This window comes from Zootoca vivipara, chromosome 2 (genome assembly GCF_965207765.1).
Source record: "Zootoca vivipara chromosome 2, rZooViv2.hap1.1, whole genome shotgun sequence".
In the NCBI taxonomy this organism is placed as follows: Eukaryota; Metazoa; Chordata; class Lepidosauria; order Squamata; family Lacertidae; genus Zootoca; species Zootoca vivipara.
The window spans coordinates 41350752-41372010 of record NC_142584.1 but is presented as its reverse complement, the minus strand read 5'-3'; the positions used below and the strand labels follow the sequence as shown (position 1 = coordinate 41372010).

The 21259-nt window shown below is 44.0% G+C and overlaps 3 protein-coding genes across 4 annotated transcripts in view; 2 read left to right on the top strand and 1 right to left on the bottom strand.

The window, feature by feature from the left end:
• Window positions 1-21: 21 nt before the first annotated feature.
• TRIR (telomerase RNA component interacting RNase) lies at window positions 22-6335 on the top strand. Its single transcript, XM_035104911.3, has 3 exons — window positions 22-299; window positions 2679-2756; window positions 4101-6335. The coding sequence occupies exons 1-3, from the start codon at window positions 45-47 to the stop codon at window positions 4206-4208; spliced, it is 441 nt and encodes a 146-aa protein (XP_034960802.1). The 5' UTR covers window positions 22-44; the 3' UTR covers window positions 4209-6335.
• Window positions 6336-8969: 2634 nt separating this feature from the next.
• Window positions 8970-16269, bottom strand: LOC118080004 (RING finger protein 11). The gene is made up of 3 exons (XM_035104912.3): window positions 16075-16269; window positions 13337-13506; window positions 8970-10406 (listed from the first exon to the last, which is right to left on the bottom strand). The coding sequence occupies exons 1-3, from the start codon at window positions 16204-16206 to the stop codon at window positions 10235-10237; spliced, it is 474 nt and encodes a 157-aa protein (XP_034960803.1). The 5' UTR covers window positions 16207-16269; the 3' UTR covers window positions 8970-10234.
• A 2027-nt stretch (window positions 16270-18296) lies between these two features.
• The window catches only part of TNPO2 (transportin 2), a 32793-nt gene continuing 29830 nt past the window's right edge, over window positions 18297-21259 (top strand). The window contains exons 1-2 of one of the 2 annotated variants that reach the window (XM_035104910.3): window positions 18297-18458; window positions 20980-21095. In XM_035104910.3, coding sequence (XP_034960801.1) covers window positions 20997-21095 — 99 coding nt within the window. In that variant the 5' untranslated portion in view covers window positions 18297-18458; window positions 20980-20996. The remainder of the gene's footprint in view (window positions 18459-20979; window positions 21096-21259) is intronic. The other variant, XM_060271746.2, reaches the window with a different exon arrangement.

Below are 21259 nucleotides of genomic sequence, written 5' to 3'. Positions count from 1 at the left end.
TGCTCTAGGGCGCGTACGCTCAAGGCAAGGGAGGGCGGCGCAAGATGGCGGCGGCGCAAGGCAGGGGCCCAGGCTCCCAGGCGGCCGGGCCGGGCGGAGTGAATGTGTTCGCCAACGACGGCTCCTTCCTAGAGCTCTTCAAGCGGCGCATGGAAGAGGCCGCCGCCGCGGGAGGGAGGAGCGGACCGGGAGCGGGGAAAGCAGGGACCGAAAAACAGAGAGAGACCGAGTCTCGGCCGGAGCCGCCCGGGGAACAGGAGCCGCCGGAAAAGAAGCGGAGCGGGAGCGCCCTCAGCTTCGTAAGGGATCCGGGCCCTGACACCCCCTCTTTCCTTTTCCCTTGGCTTACTCCTCTTCGCTTTCTGCCTCCGCCCTCCCCAGGCCCCAAAGGACCGAGGCGCTGGCGCCTTCTGCCTGCCAGTTTTCATCTCCTTTTCTGACATGGTCGCGTGTGCCCTTAATAGGTGCTTGGCAGGCAGAGGTTCAACGGGTGAAGCACCTCCTCACCTCTGTAAAATGTCCTCTCTTCCCCTCCCCCCAGTATTTCTGTTACGGTAGCGGAATAATGTTACCAGGAGCACTGTTAAATTCTCCTCCTCCGAGCTCTCGACAGAGGAAAGCTGTTTTCAAAGCTCACTTTAATTCACGTTATAAATTTAAGCCCGGTGGTTATGAATATTTAGTGCTGATCCCCCTTGCCCCGTTAATATATAGCATAGTTGTATGCAGCAAGCAATTTTTTACAATGTCTGTTGACAGTGGTTGCATAGACGACATCTGTCATTGCTGTGCAAGTTAATGTTTTAGTGGGTTTGTTCATATTGATTGTGGACTTGAAAGTAAGCAGTTCTGGAATACTTCTGTAAGTGCTGTCCCCAATAAATGTTGTGAGACTATTTTTACTTAACTAGTCCTGGTCTCAGTCTATAAAGTAAACATCAAAATCCCTTTTATTCTCTGACCATAAACATATTTGCTCAAAGACTCATTAATTTCAGTATGCCTTATTTCCAAGTGGGTAAACTTCAAGTTCCAAGCTTGCCTTTTGGGGTTCTTAATAATCCTCCCCATGACAGAACTACCTGCTGCTGTGCATTTCTAAAAATCAAAGCCATTCAGTAGCCACAGACAAAATACTCCCAACAAAATTATGGTGATTTAAAAAAAAAACCGACTGAATCCTAACTTGGGACAGGTAAAAGTGCAGGGTGCGAAATAAATAATTGGAGAAACATTCTCTTTTCTGCCCCCTTCTGAGAAACTAAAAGTGTCAATCCTGATGTGTGGAATATAGATTCAAATTGGAAGTAGTAGATATAGAAGGCCGGCCACCCTGTAAACTGCAAGTAAAATACCACAACATAATGCTTTGATTTAACTGTGTTTTGGAGAACCGCCTGATAGATACAGGCTATGAAAACAAAGGAACTGAGGTGTATTAAGATAAACTAGGCCTTTTTTTCTTAAAGCAAACCAGGAGTTTTCCCTGCTTTAAACAGCTGTTGCAAGTAAATGGGTTTTTTGTCTAGCATATGGAAGTTTTTCTGCACAGATAGTATCATTCTTACAACAGAATGAAATCCGTTCAACATCCGTATTGGTGTGATATTTCTGAAATAAGCTGCTATTGTTTGGTTCGCAGCTGGATAGAGAAGAATGCAAATGTGACTGTATTCTCTATTGGTTTAGCATTAATAACATAGCCTGTTATAGAAAAGGGGAGGCTACTCAGAATGGAATAACATGCTCTGTGTTTACAAAAAAATAAGCTGCTTTTTAGTAAAAGTATTTTTTAAAAAATAATAATGCTCTGTGTTTACTAAAAAATAAGCTGTTGAGTTCAGTGGGAATTAATACCAGGTTATTGTGTATGGAACTGCAGCCTAAGAGTAGCAAAATGAGCATTCTCCCCCCCCCTTTCAGTCTTATGAAACCTGGAGTCTCTAGATAGAGGATTCTTGGAGATGGAGCATATGTTTGGGCATAAGACATTACTGGTGCTATGAATAGGAAGAGCATAGGGGGGCATGTACTGCAGGAATTTCATGATTTGAGCAGGGTGCTGATAGTGGACATTGAAACCCTGCTCTTGTTTCTTAGTTTTTAGCAGAAGGACCCCATCTGTTTTCAAGCTTGTTTTTTCAAAATGAAAGCTGAAATTTTATATCTTAACCCTCGAGCTGCTCTTCAAAATCCATTTTTTGTTTTATGGAGATTATACAGATTTATAGGACAGTAGCACACACAGCCCCTCCCTAGACAGGAATAAGACTGACTCTGCCAACTTGATTGTCCTTGTAGTTATTAGGAAATTAAACAGTTTCATATGTGTTGTGATGTTTTAGGGGAATGTGAGTGGAAGTTCAGTGTTGATCCTATTTTCTAATGGACATTGAGCCTGGAAAGCATTCAGAAAACTTCATTTTCTTATATAATGTGTCTTTTAATGTTTGGGCTAATCTGTACAGATGTATTGGTGAACACTGCTAAGGTGCCCTTTTACCCTCCTAGCACAACGGTGTAGGTAACGCTCGGCAGCTCTGTACTGACTGACAGGTGTGATGGCGAGCTAAGATGATCTAATTGAAGGACTCCCTATACCGTTATATAGTGGGCAACATTCCCCTTGCAGCTCCCAGGCTCGTATAACGGTTGCAGTCTTCTGTCCCTTCACCCAGGTGGGCAAGCGGAGAGGGGGCAGCAAGCTAGCCCTGAAGACAGGAGTGGTAGCCAAGAAACAAAAGACAGAGGATGAGGTAAGTTAGCATGAACCTCATATATATCAGCTTGACAATGCTTTTGCTTCTATTTCAGCAGGAATGGAAGTTGAAGGTAATATTCTTCTCCCTCATGCCATCTAAGTTTGGCATTGATGTTGACCTTCCATCTTTAGGGAAATGGCCATCTTTGGAGTGTGAGAAAATTTGTAGGAGAGCTGAACAATGATTTTTGACCTCTGCTAGAATCTCAGGGGCAGGTTGCTTTAATTTGTGTATGTGAGGGGAGCGAGAAAGAAAGAGACAGCACACAGAAAGAATATGAACTCTGCAATAATGGCAGTGGTAGCCCTTCAATGAAAAACTGCTATATGGGTCTCCAGGAGCAACAGAAGAGTACTTTATTTCTTGTTCCTGCTTCAGGTGTGATAACAGCAATGAAGATGGAAGCTTGTGTTCTTCCTTAGTAGGAAAGGTGCTTGTCAAGTGAACTGAAGAACTGATATTTCCTAGTTATGTGTTAAGAAGCTTCCCTGTCCATTTCATTTCTGTAAAATAGGGCTGTTTCAAAAGCTGCATGTACAGAGTTCCTCTTGCATAATAGGACTCCCATCCTTCTCCCATGCACCTTCAAAAGCTGCTGCAGAGGGTCCTTGTGAGGGCTGGAAAGGAAAAGATGGGAATGTCTGTTACACCAGCACTGACTATGACCCAGTGCTTTTAATTCCAATGAGATAATGGCAGATCAAGTACCTGGGGTTGTCCTCCTTTTGTCTTCACAGTATTATGTGGTAGGTTAGACTAAAGATATGTTGACTACCCCAGTGTCATACTGTGAGGTTTATAGCTGAGCAACAATTTGAACCTGGGGCTCCCTAGTACAGTACAACCCACTGACTCCTAGTTAGATGGTTGGGTTAATAATAATAAATTATTTATACCCCGCCCATCTAGCTGGGTTTCCCCAGCCACTCTGGGCGGCTTCCGACAGAAAAATGAAATAAAATAATCTATTAAATATTAAAAGCCTCCCTAAACAGGGCTGCCTTCAGATGTCTTCCAAAAATCTGGTAGCTGTTTTTCTCTTTGACATCTGATGGGAGGGCGTTCCACAGGGCGGGCGCCACCACTGAGAAGGCCCTCTGCCTGGTTCCCTGCAACTTGGCTTCTCGCAACGAGGGGACCACCAGAAGGCCCTCGGTACTGGACCTCAGTGTCCGGGCAGAACGATGGGGGTGGAGACGCTCCTTCAGGTATACTGGACCGAGGCCATTTATGCCATTGTTTCTTGAGAGTTAATGTTTTCTGTATATGGAATGTTTCTGAATAAAATAATTTGAGATATGTAACATTTCATTTTTGCCTCTCCTGTTTTGTTTGTAGGTTTTGACAAGTAAAGGTGATGCGTGGGCCAAATATATGGCTGAAGTGAAAAAATACAAAGCCCACCAGTGCAGTGATGATGATAAAACCCGACCTTTGGTGAAATAACTTTCATCTCCAGCTTGGACTTTCTCTGATGTACATAATTATTTAAAACGTCAAAGGAGAGTAGCTCTGCCCCACAGACTGAATGCTGCCGTGGCAGCAGATGACTTGCCATGCTTTTATATCTGGGAATTTAGAGCCTCCTTCATTGGTTCATTTATTGTTATCTTCTTTCTTCTGAGAACTACGTACTTTGACTTAGTTGCAGGATTTCTTAATTTGTAATCCCCAAAATAGTGGAATTGGTCTGACATGTCTTTCCCTGAATCACCAGGCAACATACCATGCCCACAAAATCTTTAGCATTAAACCTTTGCTTAACACTTCCAATACTCCTCAAGTTTCCACAATGGGATAAGCTAAGTGGATCCATTTTGCCAAATGCGTTATCTGTTTCTGTTTAAGATGAACTTAAATGTGGTCACAATTTCAAAATCCGCATTGCAGTCAACAGTAATTCCAGAACACTTTGTTATCTTTGATGAAAGGTGACCAGTGCTGAGTTCCTTGGTATGCTTAGTATTTGACAATTCTGTGAGTGCATTTCTGCTTCTGTTTTTTCCTCTCCATTTCACTGTACAATACAGTGTGTTATGTGGTTTTATTCTGAATTCCAATTGCTCATTCCTTGCCTTCTGCTATGCATGCTCCAATTTAGCACTGCGGATTATGTTGTGCCTATCTGCTAGCTAAGAAGGTAGAAACTTGGTCTGCACTTACACCCAATATTAGGAGAAAAATTGGCTAAAATTACAACAAACGTGCTCTGGAATTTCCAGATATCATGATTCTAGCCTTTGACTAGCCCCTCTGTTCCAGTCCTGGGTTTTGTGGCCAGAGTTCTTTGAGAAAGGCTGTTTGTCTAGCAGTTGTTTGCTGTGTGCATGGAAGCCAATGTTTCTCTTTTTTATTCTCCATTTAGACTCCTTATACTTTCCACGAAGTAATGTTCTAAAGCTGAAACTCAGATAGTTTCTGCAGTGATGTGAGTTCTTTCACTGAGAGTAACTGGGGATGACAACTTCATAGAAGGGCCTCGGGTACTTTCCTAGCAGTTGCAATGTCAAGAAATGAGAATACAAACAAGACCTTTTCTAGGATAATTTATAGCCCCCAATTTTTGTGTTGAGGGTGCATTTGGGCTTATGTTTGAATCTTACTCTGTTTGTGCCATTTCCTTTTCATGGAACAGGCACTTTGTGTCAGAGAACAGATATGGAATACCCAACTTCTGCTCAATGCTAAACATACTTGCAGAAGATTTTTAAGCTGAAGGAAAACCAGCCAAGGTTTTATATTCTCATCTGGGAGAGGCCTAAAAGGTGTTTGTTATGTTATTGAACACCCTTTAGGCAAAATGTTTTATATGTAAATGCCCTCTCTTAGGAAAAGGTCTCTGCTTTCTACCAATCAGAACACTGACGGTTGTGTAGGGCATGGGAAGTGGAGGAAATACTGGATTGAATCCTGTCTGCAACCCCCAAATCTGCTTTGGATGTTTTGGGGAAATCCCAAAGCAGATTTTGGGAGGGAGGTAGAGGCAGGAAAGGGGGTAGAAGTTCCATGAGCAAAAGTCATTCTGCTAATACAATGATTCTGTTGGGTACAACCCAACATTCTTGTTTAATTAGTTAAGTACACTTGCTGGAATCTCAGCCGACTTGAGTCCTGTTCAGACCTTTATTCAGCAGATGATCTAGAAGGGGTGTGTACATCTGTATGTGTGTAGGCTCTTCATTGTGATTAGGAAACCTAATCATGTGGCAGAAACTTTCATACATATGACCATATGCATGTCAAACACTATTTCAGACCTGAATAGGTGGAGATTGGGGAAAGGGTTGGAAGATGTCACCACTTGCTGCATTCAGTTTGAGGTAGTGTCTGAAAGGGGCTTGGGGTGGTCATATATGAGACTATTTACTGTTTAAAGCCTGAAGCATCTTGGAAGGCTTAAATATTTCACTGGTATCTGGTTACATGCCTGTTATAAAGTGGTGGCAGTTTGCTTCCTTGTTCTACACTAGATCAGACTCCTTTATTGCTTTTGACCTCCACAACCTGGCTTAGAGCACTGATAATCATTCTTACTACTAGCTTTTTAAAATAAAATTCTGTTGTGGATATTGATTCACTAGCTTTGTCTTGTTTCCTTTCTATTTCTTTTTTATGATAAAGGTATTTTTAATTATACAGGTAGTGACCATTTTGCGTGTGGTCAATTGAAAAGTGACCGCCGGCAGATGGGTTGTTTTGGACCCAGTGGAGGGTGGAGTGGGGACAGGGTGGGCTTATGCACACTTCTCTGACGAGTGCCAAGAATGCAACCCCTGTGCAAATGCGGAGTTGCCTGTATAGCCCAGGGGTCCCCAAACTAAGGCCCAGGGGCCAGATGCGGCCCAATTGCCTTCTCAATGCAGCCCACGGATGGTCCGGGAATCAGCATGTTTTTACATGAGTAGAATGTGTCCATTTATTTAAAATGCATCTCTGGTTTATTTGTGGGGCATAGGAATTTGTTCATATTTTTTTTCCAAAATATAGTCCGGCCCCCACAACATCTGAGGGACAGTGGACCGGCCCCCTGCTGAAAAAGTTTGATGACCCCTGGTATAGCCTATGGCTGGGTAGTACCTTTCAGAGGTAATCATGTTACTCTGCTGCAGCAAAAGCAGTAATTATGTGACACCTTGAAGACTATCAAATATATTAGTGGTATGTGCATTTGTGGACTAAAGTACTATACTTGATCATATGCAAGAAGTGTTATCTCATCTTTTTAATTTTATACACAGACATTGGTAGTGGGGTTAGGAGGATATAAAATGCAATAGTCGTTAAAAGTTATGTTAAAACTTAAATATATGTAAAATCATTAGTGACTCATCACTGCTTTGTGAATATTCACTAATGATTTTATGTATTTAAGTTTTAACATAGGAGGAAATTCTAAAAGGCACAAACTAGACTAACTACACCGCTAATAGTTCTCCCTCTCCTATCACATGCATGGGAATCCAATGTGATGTAGTGGTTGAGAGTGCTGGACCTTGGGCTTGGAAGATGAACATTCAAATCCCCATTTGACCATGAAGCTCATTGGATGACCATGGGCCAATCACTTTCTTTCAGCTTAACAGGCTACAAGGATAAAACAGGGAAACGGCAAACTATGTACACTCCTTGAACTCTTCACAGTAAGTGCAGGATATAAACACATTTTTTAGCTTAGGATAACTCTTTATGCATCTGGTGAAGGTGTAATTGCACTGTGCTAGGGAACATTTCCAGAGGGCAAGATTAATATACTGTTCATTCACTATTCTGGAAAATATATAGTTAAAGAATGAGCTAATAATAGCAGGGGTATGAAAACATAGCTTCACATTCATTGCAGTTACAACAGTTGCTTGATATATTCATCTTTATTTCTAGGTGTTGCTGCTTGTTCTTTTCAAAACACAATGATAGGTAACCTATATATTTTTTGCACTGTGAAATTTATTTGAAAGTATCATTTCTGCTAGATGTTGTGCTGACCTGGTTATATTGCCCCAGCCAGAACTTCGATCACTTACCTCTTTTCAGTTGCTTGAGGCCCTACACCCAGTTGCCAGCAGAACAACTTCGTTTCCACTCCAGCCAGTCTTCAAATGTGCATTAGACATTCCTTTGATTGATGCTAGTGGGTGTATCAGGCCAAATGGAACTCAGGGTGCTGTTACTCACTCCACAGTGAACCATCTTTACATATGAAGCTGCCTTATAAGGTCAGGCTAGTAGCATGTCTTGTTCAGTACTTTCTGGCTGATGGTGGTTCCTCAGAGCTTTGGGCAGAGGTCTCCACCAATACTTGATACTTTTCATTAGTGTAGTGGTGCTGCCCCAAGAGGATTTCGGGGCAGGAATCTTGGGGCCTATTCAGCAGGAGAGCCCCCAAATGTAATACAGCTGGCTTGCCACATTTTTGAATAGGTAAGTAATGTGCTTTACCATCTAAAGAGTGGAGCCCCCATAAGACCATTAAGTTCAGAATCTAAAATTACCTAACTGTACCACTGAATTAGAGATGCCTCCCCACCTTTGGGGAGACAATATGAGTTTTTTTAAATGTCATCCCTGCCATTATTATTCTTTTCTACTCCTACATTCCTCTTTCCCCTGCTATTTGTTGCATGTGTTGAAAGTCTTTAGATGACAGTTGCAAAGGTAAACATGAAACTTGTAGCAAACCAGCTACAAATCAGGCCCTGATGTGACTGCAGGAGAAGCAGCCTTCAGGAACATAGTTTGAATCTTAACTACTTCATTTCCCATCTCCTGTCATCCCTTTAAGATGACAACAACACTGCTCCTTATTAGTTGTTGCTGTTCCTTCAAGGCAAGAAAGCTCTCTAGGGAACTGGGCTGCAGCTGCTTCTCTGCTCACCACCTTTGGGATCCTGCCATTGAAAAGTGGTTTGTGATGTAGCTTAGAAAGCAGCTGCTGTTATTCCTTTCCTGGGACAATAAGGAAAGAGGAAGGGCCCAAGTCTCAGCATGGACCTTGCAACTCTAAAATTATGCCTAATCGGAAATGGACTAACCACCAAGTCCATCTTTTGCAAAAGACAAAAGGTAGTACAGAAAAGAAACACTGATGATTGACCAGTAGAAGAATTCTCCTTGTCAAGTGCTGCTGACATTCATTTTAGCTGGAAAGAGTAATGGAAGAAAAGGGATTTGAGCAGTCCGCTTTGCCCAAATACTTCTTTCTACAAGGGATTATATGCAATCTATTTTATTTCCATTTGAATGCAACACACATCAGTTTTACTTTCAAGTGCTAGATCCTTGTTAAGGACAATGCATAATCAGAAAAGCACTTTCACGCCTCTCCACTTGCAAGGCAATAAACAGAGCATGACTAAGGGAAGCCTTTCCAAATAGTGAGCTTGCTGCATGGCATTAATTGCTAGCAGGTTCTTATGGGACAAGAGTTCATTTTGTGTAAGGCAAACAGAGTAAACATTGGGCAAACAATCTTTCTTTACCCTTTACAATAGTGCACTTGAATGCCTTAACCCACCATCCGTAGAGGAGGCTTTTGTACTTCATCACTAACTTACTAAAAAGCTGTTATTTAACAAATAACTCTTCTGTCTCCTTCACCTTAAAAGTATCTTAAAATCTTAAAAAGCAGAAGAGAGCAAGTGAAAAGTATGTATCTTTCACTCTTAGTTGAAACATGAACCTTTAAACAGAAGCACTCTGACTCCAACAGCTACAGAAATCAAGCTTAAGTCTCCCCGCCAAGGTCACTGCTCCAAATTGCCTCCACAGAGAACTGAGACAAACCCCTTAGACTTGCTTTGTGCATTGTAGCACAAGTGCTACTGGGTAAGATTTCAATAGTGGCCAAGCTTTAAAGACGCCAGTTTCCCACCTAGTTAAAAGAAGCATTTGTGGGATAACGGAGAAATGCTTTTTAAAAAAATAAAAAAACACTTCTCAAAACTCCAGATTATGCCACAAACCAACCAGAGTTGATGTGACAATGCTAAAACTCCTTTCTGGATTTGAAATTACAAGATCTTTGCAACCAGTGTCAGCATTAAACAACTCTCTCTTTGGTCAAAGAGTTGCAGTCCCCTCCCATGTAACACCCCAGACCTGTACTTGGTAACTCAGTGGGGATTTAAACAGGTATGCGGGTAAGAATAGTCCTAAGGAATAATCTTGATCTTCTTAAAAAGAAAAAGAAAAAACAGCATTTGTGGGTGGAGTGAAAGGACAATTCTTGCTTTGCCATTTCGCCCCCAATCTCCACCTACTCTGGTTACAATTCTCAAATATGGCACAAGTCAGCCTTTAGCACAGCCAGCCAAGCTAGAATGGTTCTGTGTTGTCCTCAAGGCCTGGGATCAGATTCTCTGCCATAGGATCTTTGGTGTATCCCAGAAGTGTGCAAATAAAAGGGTGTGCCACATCCCAGCCCCCCACACAGCCAGGGCCTGGAAGCATTAACAAGAGCAGGGCACCGAGCCACCTCAGTTAGTCTCATAGGAGGACAGAAGAGCAGCGTCAACTGGCTCCATGCAAGAAGGGCAGGTGAATGATCGCATCAGCCAGTCGTCAATGCAGTGAACGTGGTAGATGTGCAGGCAGGGCAAGAACCGGATGGGGTCTCCGTATACAAAATCCAGCATGCAGATCACACACCTGAAATCAGGCAGAGAGAAAAGGAAATGTTATTAAAGACACTAAGATGGCTTCTAAAACTTCTCTCTCCCATTCCCTGTCCAATTTGCCACCACATGATAAGTTCAGGTATCCCAGTACAGTAAAGAACTAACTGGCAAGTCATCTAGTCTCACTATTCCATTCTTAACAGTGTCCAATACTGGTTGCAGGACTGGAAAGCATGAAAGCCAGTTACACACAGAGCCCTCTATCTTAAATAGTTTGCTTCTGACTTGCAAGGTTCAAGGATGACCCTCCACCTACATCTATTCCAAAACATGGGCATTACCCCAGCTGAAAGTTGCTGCTGTATATTCTCATTTTATTGGATCTTTTTAATAGTTGGGGGGGGATATTGCTCTGTTGGAAAAATGATGGTGGGGGACTAACTTTTTGCCTGAATTAACTTTTGTATGACGTCTAAGGAATTGAGGCAAATTGGGGTCTGAATCTACTCACGAGATCTCAAAGAACTAAAATATGAAGTTTCTGACTTAATAAAAATATGATTGTAGTAGTAGCAGTAGTAAACTTTAATACGGTCAAAGACCAGCAAATATGTAAATTGTTCCAAAGATCAACCTCCACACCTGAAGACTGGAAAGTAGCCAATGTGACACTGATTTTTAAAATGGGATCCAGGGAGAATCCTAGAAATTAACAGGCTGATTAGTTTAACACCTGTCCTGAAAAAACTGGTACAAAGTATTGTTAAGGATAAAATAACCAAGCATATAGAACAAACCTAACTAAAGCAGACAGAAAGGAGTCCCACAAGAATTAGTATTGGGACCTGTACTTAAAAAAAAAAAAAACAAGCTAGAGCAGATAGGTGACCAAGTTTGCTCATGACACTAAGTTGTTCAGGGTGGTTAAATCATAAAGGGATGGTGAAAAGCTCTAAAAGAACTTCTCTAAAACTGAGAGGACGAGCAAATAAATGTAAAGTAATGCATGTTAGGGCAAATATATCTTAATTTCAAATATATAGTAATGCGGTCTGAACTGGTAGTGAGTGACCAGGAATTAGACCAGGGGTAGTCAACCTTTTTATACCTACCGCCCACAAATGCAACTTTCTTGACGGTAAAATTTCCTTACCGCCCACCAGTGCTCAATGGAAGGAGGATTCAGCTTGTGCCGTAGAACCCCCTACCGCCCACCTAGAATCCTGAAACGCCCACTAGTGGGCGGTAGGGACCAGGCTGACAACCCTGAATTAGACCTTGGAGTTGAATTGGGTAGCTTGATGAAGATGTGAATGCAGAGTGCAGAAGCTGTGATTACATTTGGAATATTGGGTATAAATTCTGGTCACACTGCAAACACAATATAGTGGAGATGGGAAAGGTTCAGAAAAGAGCAAGCAAAATGATCAAGGGGACAGAACAACTCACGACTGAGGAAAGGCTGTAGCATTTGCGTCTTTTCAGTATAGAGAATATGTGAGGAAGATTTGACATGATAGAATTGTATAAAATTGCGCATGGCATGGGGAAAGTAGATAGATAAAAGTTTTTCTTCCTCATAACACTAGAACTTATGGGCATCCAATGAATGTTGAGATGATTCAGGAGAGACAACAGTACTTCATGCAGTGCATGGTAAACTATAGGATTTGCTCTCAAAGCAGGCAGTGGTGGCCATCAACTTGGAAGGCTTTAAAAGAGAATTTGACAAATTCATGGAGGTAGACGCTATCAATGGCGACTAGCTATGATGTCTATGCTCTGCTGCCACAGTTGGAAGCTGTATGGAGGAGAGAGTGCTCTTGCACTTGGTTCCTGCTTGCAGGGTTCCCACGGACATCTGTCTGGCCACTGTGATAAGAGAATGCTGGACTAGATGAGTCCCTGGCCTGACTACCTCTTCCTAGGTTCTTTTTCTGGTTGCTGACATAAATCAGTCTGTGTTCAGTTATTCCATCCCCCTAAATCTCTGCTATACTGATGAGCTAGAATGGCAACATCTAATTGGAGTTCTTAAGGTTCAGGAATGCTAAACACAGCACTTATGAGTTTATCTAGGATTTCTGCATGCACATAAGCCTTTCCTTCAGGAGTGGAAGCCCTTCCAAACCTCCTCTAAAGCCCATTCTACTTTTTAGCCATTTTCCCGACTCCCCGGCTTTTGAGACAGCTTCCTGCCTTTTTTTCAAGTCCCCTTTCCAGTACAGTAGTTAAGATCCTGCAATTTTGCCTAATGAGTTATTCAATAAGATAGTTGCGCCATTTGGTAAATAGATTCAAAAGACTTTTTTTATAATAATAAAAAAGTGGGGTCAGTTGATACAAGAGTGTACAGCAACATGCTATGGAAATAAGGACACTTTCCCATATGCTTTACAGAATAGCACAATGGCCAGGTATAATATTGTTTTAGGACATTTTTTAAAACCAATAATCAGACAGTATAATAATAATTATTTTTATTTTTATTATTCATACCCCGCCTATCTGGCTGGGCTTCCCCAGCCACTCTGGGCGGCTGTCAACAAAACATTAAAATACAAAAATACAATAATCTAAACATTAAAAGCTTCCCTAAACAGGGCTGCCTTCAGATGTCTCCTAAAAGTCTGGTAGTTGTTTTTCTCTTTGACATCTGGTGGGAGGGTGTTCCACAGGGCAGCTGCCACTACCAAGAAGGCCCTTTGCCTGGTTCCCTGTAACTTGGCTTCTCGCAGCGAGGGAACCAGGCAGAAGGCCCTCGGCACTGGACCTCAGTGTCAGGGCAGAACGATGGGGGTGGAGACGCTCCTTCAGGTATACTGGACCCATATTCTATTTTGGAAAGGGAATTGCTACACACTGTCAGTGGGATATAAAGGCTATATATGCATCTACTAGCAAATAGTCTCAGCCTCAGTGAACTGGATAAACACAAAGCATTGCACATGGAAAACATACTCTTTGATTTTCTTTTCCGATGGCTCTGTGCCTGGATCAAATATTCCTTTGGGAAGATGTTGAATCAGCCCAATCCTCTGAGCTATACGGATCTGCTCCTCTTCTGTTAGTTGCGTGGCAAGACGTGCCTGGCTGGGCGTAGGGTGATATACTGGAATTGGTGCATGTTCCTAGAAATTCAGAAGACAGAGTGGCTGAGTGATTGCTACTCTTGTAACCAGCCAGTTATCAAATGCAGATAAACCCACACTCAACATACAGCAATTCAGCCGTCAACTATTCTTTCTTCACAGGCACCTATATTAGTTCAGGAGAGCTAGTTATTCAACATATTTCCACAAATGTGGCAAAACTAAATAACCCTGCAGGCTCCTACATTTACATACTTAACTTTTTGGTATATGTAAGCTGAAACTGTCTGATAATATCTACTCTGTAGTACACCAGATGGGCTAAATCATGGTGCTGTCATGTTTCTGATTGGCATTTTAAGTTTTTACAGGGGAGTGAGCCAGCAATTGCTAACTAAACAGTGCATCATTTGCAGATGCATAAGAAGCCCTTCTGTCTGCTATGGACTCTGGTGTTGGGATCCTTGCAGAACTAATTAACTCACCATAAAACAATCAGATCCCTCTCTTGCTCCTCTATTTTGGGATGTATCTAGACAAACATTTATTGTGAGACAGTGGTCCAATAATATACTGTTAGCTTGGAACGCCCATGCCCCCAATTGCTTTCGTGCCCTTGCTCCCAAGCCACTGTGTTTAAAATGAAAACATTTTAGCAAATTGCAAGTTGCCCCCATAGAGATGCATTAAATTACTGGTCTCTAAATCAGATGATAATTCTTAGGAACACTGCCCCAATCAAGATTTGGGACACAAGAATTGCAATGCTGGCTGAAATCAATAGTCTACCTAATTCAGCATTTTGTCTAAAAGTGGCCAGTCCAAAAGCTAAAGAAGTTCAGAAGCAGAACATGATGGTAACAGCCATTCTGTGTTGTTAGTAAACATTATCCAATCATCTGTGGTACACTCTTCTTAAATATGGAAGTTCATCAGGGTGCTTATTTCCTTTAGAAAGCAAGCTATGCTATTGGCCTTCACAACATCCTGTGGTAATGAATTGCATACATTAGTGTAGGGATTTTTGTGTGTGTGAAGCAGGTTTTTCATTTGTCTAATCTGCTGCCTATATGTTTCAGGAGGTAACCCAAAGAGTTTCTGAAATTAATGTGAATAAATTCCCCACACATTCTAACAGCCATCTTCCCAAGATCCACTCTGGTACTTTGAGATATGGAGTCCTGTTATTTTGTTCTAGCCACCCTCTTAAACTAAGTTTGTGCTGCCTTTACCTTCCACAGGTTTCAAACAGGATGAAACCACCAGAATTTCCCTCAGTCTTTCCTAATTCTTCTTCCATAGACCGTCTGCCCCCACATTGGAGAATGCTACTCTGCAGGTATGGCAGCTTGCAAAAATGCAAGAGAAACATGCAGCTGCTCCACAATAAACCTCAGACATGGGAAAGCAAATATCAAAGGCACACAGGACAACTGTTGAAATGGACAAGACATAACAATCATGTGTTCTATGTCATTTTTCTGCAGAAAGAGATGAAATTGTTATGAAATCTGGCTCTGCATTCCTGCTTACCACAGCCTGGAACTCAACATCTTCTAAAGATTTGTCAGGTTGGGTGAAAGCACACCTAGCATAAGATAGCCTGGAGTCTAAACATTCATTTTCAACCAAGCCTATTTAGTAATTGATTCGTTATGCTCAGTACTGCCCTGCTCACTAAGAGCCATTTCCCACATTAACCCAGGTTTGCCACCAAGCATACAATTTGTGGGGCTGCAGTCAATCTTGGCCCACCGACAAACATACCTGTATGATGTCTGTACTTCAAAGCAGGTCCTGGCACATTTACATTCTACATTATAAGTTGTATACTTCATCATGTGGAGCAGTTCACAGCTCAACATGAATTTGGGTCTCCTCACTTCAGATCCACCGCTCATTCTTATAAATCACACACCGCACTATTTCTGTTCCCCAGTTCTTATCTTCTGTAACTGACTCATGACTTGAGTTCTTCGCCCTGAATGCCCACCAAGACCCCAGCCCTAGTCACACAACTGTTTCCATAGCTTTTTGAGAGAACCTTGACCCATGACCTCAAACACACAGTACAGCCCAAAGGTTAAAGGGCAATACTAATGCCAATGCAAAAATATCGATTATCTTCCTGTGCTTGACAGACACTGTTCTGTCTCCTGCTCAACGTTGTACATCTATTCCCAAGTCAATACTGAGCTTAACTCACCCCAGTAACATCCACTCTCCAGGTGACTACACGGCGAGAGGGCATCAAGCCCCATTCTTGTGTCTCCTTAGCATACCTGGATGAGGTCGGGGGTCTCTATCCTAATCTGTCATCCCAGTTTCTATCTATAGCTACTGTTCCAGCTCACCCCGCCCTACTTACCCCAAGAACCCAAAGCCAATACCCGACCCCTGCCCACCCCCCAAAATGCCACCCGCATTTCCTCGCCCCATATGTCGGCTTCCTACTCCCTTGCGTAGCAGAACCCCGTAGGCTACCCAGGGCTGGCCCCAACGCCCAGCACCGCAGTCGGAGAGGCCTGGGGGAACCCGCCCCGCAGCCCCCCTTTCGCCCTCCGTCCCGCAGCCCCCCTTTCGCCCTCCGCCCCGCAACCTCGGTACCTGGTAGGGGGGCGGCGGGACAGGGATGGGCGGTGGAGATGAATCCCCAGGCCCAAGGCTCGCCCCATCGCCGGTAGAGTCGTTGAGCAGCGACAGGTCATCGGCCGCCTGCGAGGAAAGGCAGCCCCCCATGCTCGCCCGAGCCCGCCCGCTCGGGGCCGCTGCCGGGTCCGGCCCGGGCAACCTCCCTCCCCCAGCTCCGGAATGGGAGGGGGCGCCGTGGAGGAGCGGTGTGTCGCAGGTCTTGTCGGGAAATGTAGTCCTAAACTCTGGATCTCCGCGCTTGCGCAGTGTGAAGCAACCCGACCGCGGAGGGATAGGGCGGGCATTGGAAAATAGACTGAAAGGTAATCTAGAATTCCGATAGGCACGGTTGTTTCCGAGCTCCTTCGAGCCGCGCGATAAACAAAAGCACCTTCAAACGGTATTACAACGTAGCTTTAATTAAATCTGAACGTTTCTATGCGCAGCAGTGTTTAAGTCCCTAACTATTCAGCTAACTACCTATTTTTATGTTTCGGTTGCGATCTAAATTATGTCGGAATGGAAGTAAATAGCATAAAAAGGTAGACCAACCAACCGAGTTGTTCTTGAGTGCTCGGGTTGAGGATCACATCTGAACCAGTAGAATCTTACTTCATTATGTGTAAAGTTTAAACTGTCTAAATCCAGTGTGGTGCATTGATTTGTTCCGGATTAGGAGACCAAAGTTCAACGCCCCCTCCCCGCGAAGCCCACTGGGTGATCTTGGGCAACACACTGCCTTGCTGCCTACTCTACCATACAGGATTGCTGTGAGGATTAAATGCGGGAGGTAGAGAACCGTATCTATCGCCTTGAGTGCTTGGGAGGAAAAGTGGGATGTGAATATGCTACTTATATGACAATGAATTTTTACTATGAGCCCTTTAGTTTTCTGTTCATAAGTTGTATCCAACACTGCTGTTCATTCATATAGGCTTCCCATCCTCTCCAACTCTTCTCCCACCCTGCCATGTGCTCTCAAAATCTGACCTTTGGCCTTTAACTATCTGTGGCCTTTTAAAAGTAGATGGGAAGTTTTTAATTATTTTTGCTCTAGTTTGTATCTATAATGGTTGTTGTTATTTGTGTTCATTTGGTTGTAGTCACTGGGTTGCCCTGGGAAAGATAGGGAGACTAACAAATATAATAATAATAATCCCAATACCATCTTTCCATAGATGTAAGTTACCTTGTCATGTACTGTACAAGAAACATATATGCAATAAGAGAGCACCATGCATGTGACAATCAAACAGCCTAGCCCTAAGCATTGTCATCTCTTATACAACAAGATTAGTTTATAATGAAGCTACCAAATCAATAAAAATACATAGGTAACTGAGGTTCTCCCCCCCCCCTTAACAAAAATCCTGGCTACGCCTGTGCCTTGAAGCCCCCTACCACAGGGTTTGTCCATCTTTGAACAGGCAGCCATGATCTGTTGCTTACACGGGGTTGCTCCCCGTGTCGTTTGTTTGATCGCTCCAAGCTCTCTATAATCTTTTTACGTTTCTCTGCCAACATTATTTGAAGATAGCACTGCATATGCTCCATAGAACGTAATGGGCACGCCTCCGCCCCTCCTCCAGAAATATGCATCCACAAGACTCCAGAAGCGCTCCCCTCTCTTATTTCTTGTACCGACAAAACGCGGCACCTCCCCGCCCAGCTCGGAGTCCGGGTCAGGCTAGACAAGCCAGCCCGGCCACGTGGGCGGGGACAGCCTCCCACGCCCAACGGCTTCTTGAACTCCTTTTTCCTTTCGGTGACACCACCTGCTACACTGAGCACGGAAAGGCGTCATGTGGCTCTTTGAAAAAGAACTGTTTGCTTGCGTTTTTAGGTAGATGCGAAGCTATGAGTTTTCTCCCAGTGGGCCCCTCAGCCAACGGAAGTTTGCGCCGGGAGAAAAACTTTAAAAACAAGCGAAACGAAATCTGTTCGGCTCGAGGTGAAAACGTGCAGCTGGGCGACATAGTCAAGCCTCCCGCCGTCTGGCTTTGTAGCGTTTCATCAGCGGCAGCGGCCAAGTTAGGTTGCGCGACATGACGTCAGCCGCCTGCCTCAAGGCGCCGCGCTTCCATCCGGACTAGCGGACGGAGGGATGAGAGGGCGTGGTTACCGCCCTTTCTCCTAAGCCACGTGACGTGCTTGCTTTGCCATCGTCTATAGACGTGCGCGAGCGGGTCCTCTGCTCCGCCCTTTTTTTTTTTGTTGGCCTTAGTCACGTGAGCGGCAGAGACGGCGGCCGGCCCGGCTCATCGCCCGCGTGTCGCGTTCGTCTTGCCGCCCCCACCTTCTTCTTCCCTCCTTCGGCGCCGAAGCCGCGGCCTGAACCTGGGCACGCGGGAACCGTACAGGTACTGTGTCGGGGTTCCCTGGACGCGCGTGGGAAGCTTGGTGGTTGGGGCGCGCCGTGAGCGGGCGTGTGAGGCGATGGCGCGAGGCTCCCCCAGCCTCGGCCTAGGCAGGGATTTTGCTAAGGCGAAGCCTTCAAGGCGCCGGGCTTGGGCGGGTGGCTGGCTGGCGGGGGTTAGGTCGCACAGCGGCTGAGGAGGCAGGGCGGGAGTGGGGCGGAATCTGAAATGGCCCGGTCGTGGGCGGCGAGGCGAGCGGGGGGAACCAAGTTGGCCGGGCCTGATCTGATTGGGAGCGGGGCGAGACGTGCCGGCTAAGCTGCTTTTCTGCTCCGGCCCAACATGGCTTTGAGGGAGGGGCGTGAGGGCTTCCGCGGGGGTCAGCGGGGCCCTCGGCAGCTGCGCTTCTCACGCTTCCTCTGTGTGGGAGGTGGTGCTGCAGAGCCCAAGGCGGGAGCCGGGAGAGCCTCTCCGAAGAACTGTTCGCCCGGCACGCGCTTAAACAGAAAGAGCCCAGGCGGACCAGACCAAAGGTCCCTCCAGTCCAGCGCATTGTTTCTAAAAGCGACTAGAAAGCTCAAATAGGGCATCAACCAACCATCTCCCATTATACGTTTCGTCCCCACCCAGAAGGCAGCTGGTACTTCAAAGCACACAGCCTCTTAAGCAGTGGCGGGGGGTGGGGAGGCCTCCCGTTTGGTGATTAGAAACTTGGTTGATCTGTCACCTCTAATATTTACATCCCTGAGATGACAGAAGATAAGGTTACAATCTGCCCCGGTGGTCTTCTGGGATTTAAAGTCCTGTATTTTGGCTTGGCTCTTGTTGGCTCTCGCCTGATACCTTGTACTCCATTTCCTTGCTGTAAGCACGTGTCTCCCCAACTGTGTGGAGTCGTTGCACGGCCCTCTTTCATGCCCTCGTTCTGAAGTATTAAGAGGATGTCCAGTCCCAGTGTAATGGAAGCGAAATAGCCCTGCTTGTTGATCACAACTGTTCACTCCTTCAGAAATCAAAATTGGAATAGATGTGCTGGAGAGAGGGGAGTGAAAAGCTTACAAAATAATTGGTATGGATGTGGGAACGGGGGAGGGTAGTTTCTGGATATGGCCTGGATGTTTAAAAAGGGAGGTGAGTACTCTCACACTTGAGTGTAATAGTTGTGGAGCACACAACCTCTAATACATTTTGAAGAGTCCTAAAGGCACAGTTATAGGTATTGGATTGTGCCAAATGCCTTAAGTGGATGCTTGTGGAAGTTGTGCAGTTACATTTCATGTGGAAATCAAAACAGTAATAGGTGATCCATATGAGAAAAAAACATTTTGCTTGATACAAAATAGCATATTTAGACCTTAGAAAATATGTCTTAGAAGCAGAACATTGCCGGAAATTGTCAGAATTGCATGCAACAAATGGGTAACAACTAGGCATTAGATACTGTAGTATAATACACGTGTGATTACTAATATCAAACAAAGTCATCCCTCACATCAACGTCCTTTGCTGTCTTTAGGTATACAGCGGTACCTCGGGTTACAGATACTTGTACTGTAATATCTTTCATTTATTTCAGTGAAACCTGTCCACTATATATTGCCCTAGGGGAGAGCCTTGAGCAAGGCCCTCCCATGTTCTATGGGTGCTATCTGGTGAATCATACATAGATCTTGATTATGCTGCCAAAAAAGGGTTTTCTAGCACTTTCTAAGGACCTTGCTCTATTGCATATCTTTTTTGGTAAAACTTTATTTTTAGATGTTTTCATTTACTGTATATTGTCTTTAGCAGAGTGTTCAAAACTCCCATTGTTCTTGGCACATTTTGTGACAGGGAATTTCATTAGTGCAAGTAGTTTCTAAGCTCTGGGTGCAGTACTTTGCCTAAGGTTTCAGATTAAAACTGCAGAGTGGAAGGAAAGGAAGGCCTTTTTCTGCCTCCCCACTTCCAGCTACTCTGAAGACTGGAGGACCAGACTATGTGAAATATTTTAGCTGCAGTTCATTTATTTTCAGCTTTGTATTGTTATAAAAAGTGTGCCCAGACATTCCGTTGTTGCACCCATAGCCTCGGTTTAAGGTCCTATTTAGTTCCTAGCTATAATATATCAGTTCCTAACACTGCTTAGGCAGTCACATTTGTGCTTGTGGAGAAATATAGCAACTTATGCATGTGAAGTATTGAATAGTGGACAACTTTTTATGGTACATGGGAAATCATTCCATCTATGATGTTTGTGCAAATCACTGTCTCACCATCTTGCACACCTCAAGAGTTATGGATCTAAATGAATCCTGTCTTTTGTGGGCCTCAAATACCAATTTGCCATCTGGCTTATACAAATATAAGCAAGCATTGGCTGATTACCTAGATTACCTGAATTTTGATTACAAGTGAGGATGCTCTCAGATGTGTACAACATGCAGTTTTGCTTCTTAGTTTGGTGATGTTTGCAGTCATAAGACAATGAGTTGAAGCGTAGCTCTGCTGTCATACTAATATATTATTCTTTTTCATTTTACAGATAGGCAGCTTTCCATCATGGACTGGCAGCCAGATGAACAGGGCCTCCAGCAAGTACTTCAGTTACTCAAAGACTCTCAATCTCCAAACACAGCAACACAGCGTATTGTTCAAGATGTATCCTTGAATAATCAAAGTTACCATAGAAAGTGGCATAAGAGAAAACATTTCTCATGAACTACAAAGGGAGCAGGAAACAATAAGCCATGTTATATCTAGTAAAACAATCAGAAGTAAATTGTGAGATAAATGTTATAGAATAGTCTACCCTTAAATTAAAT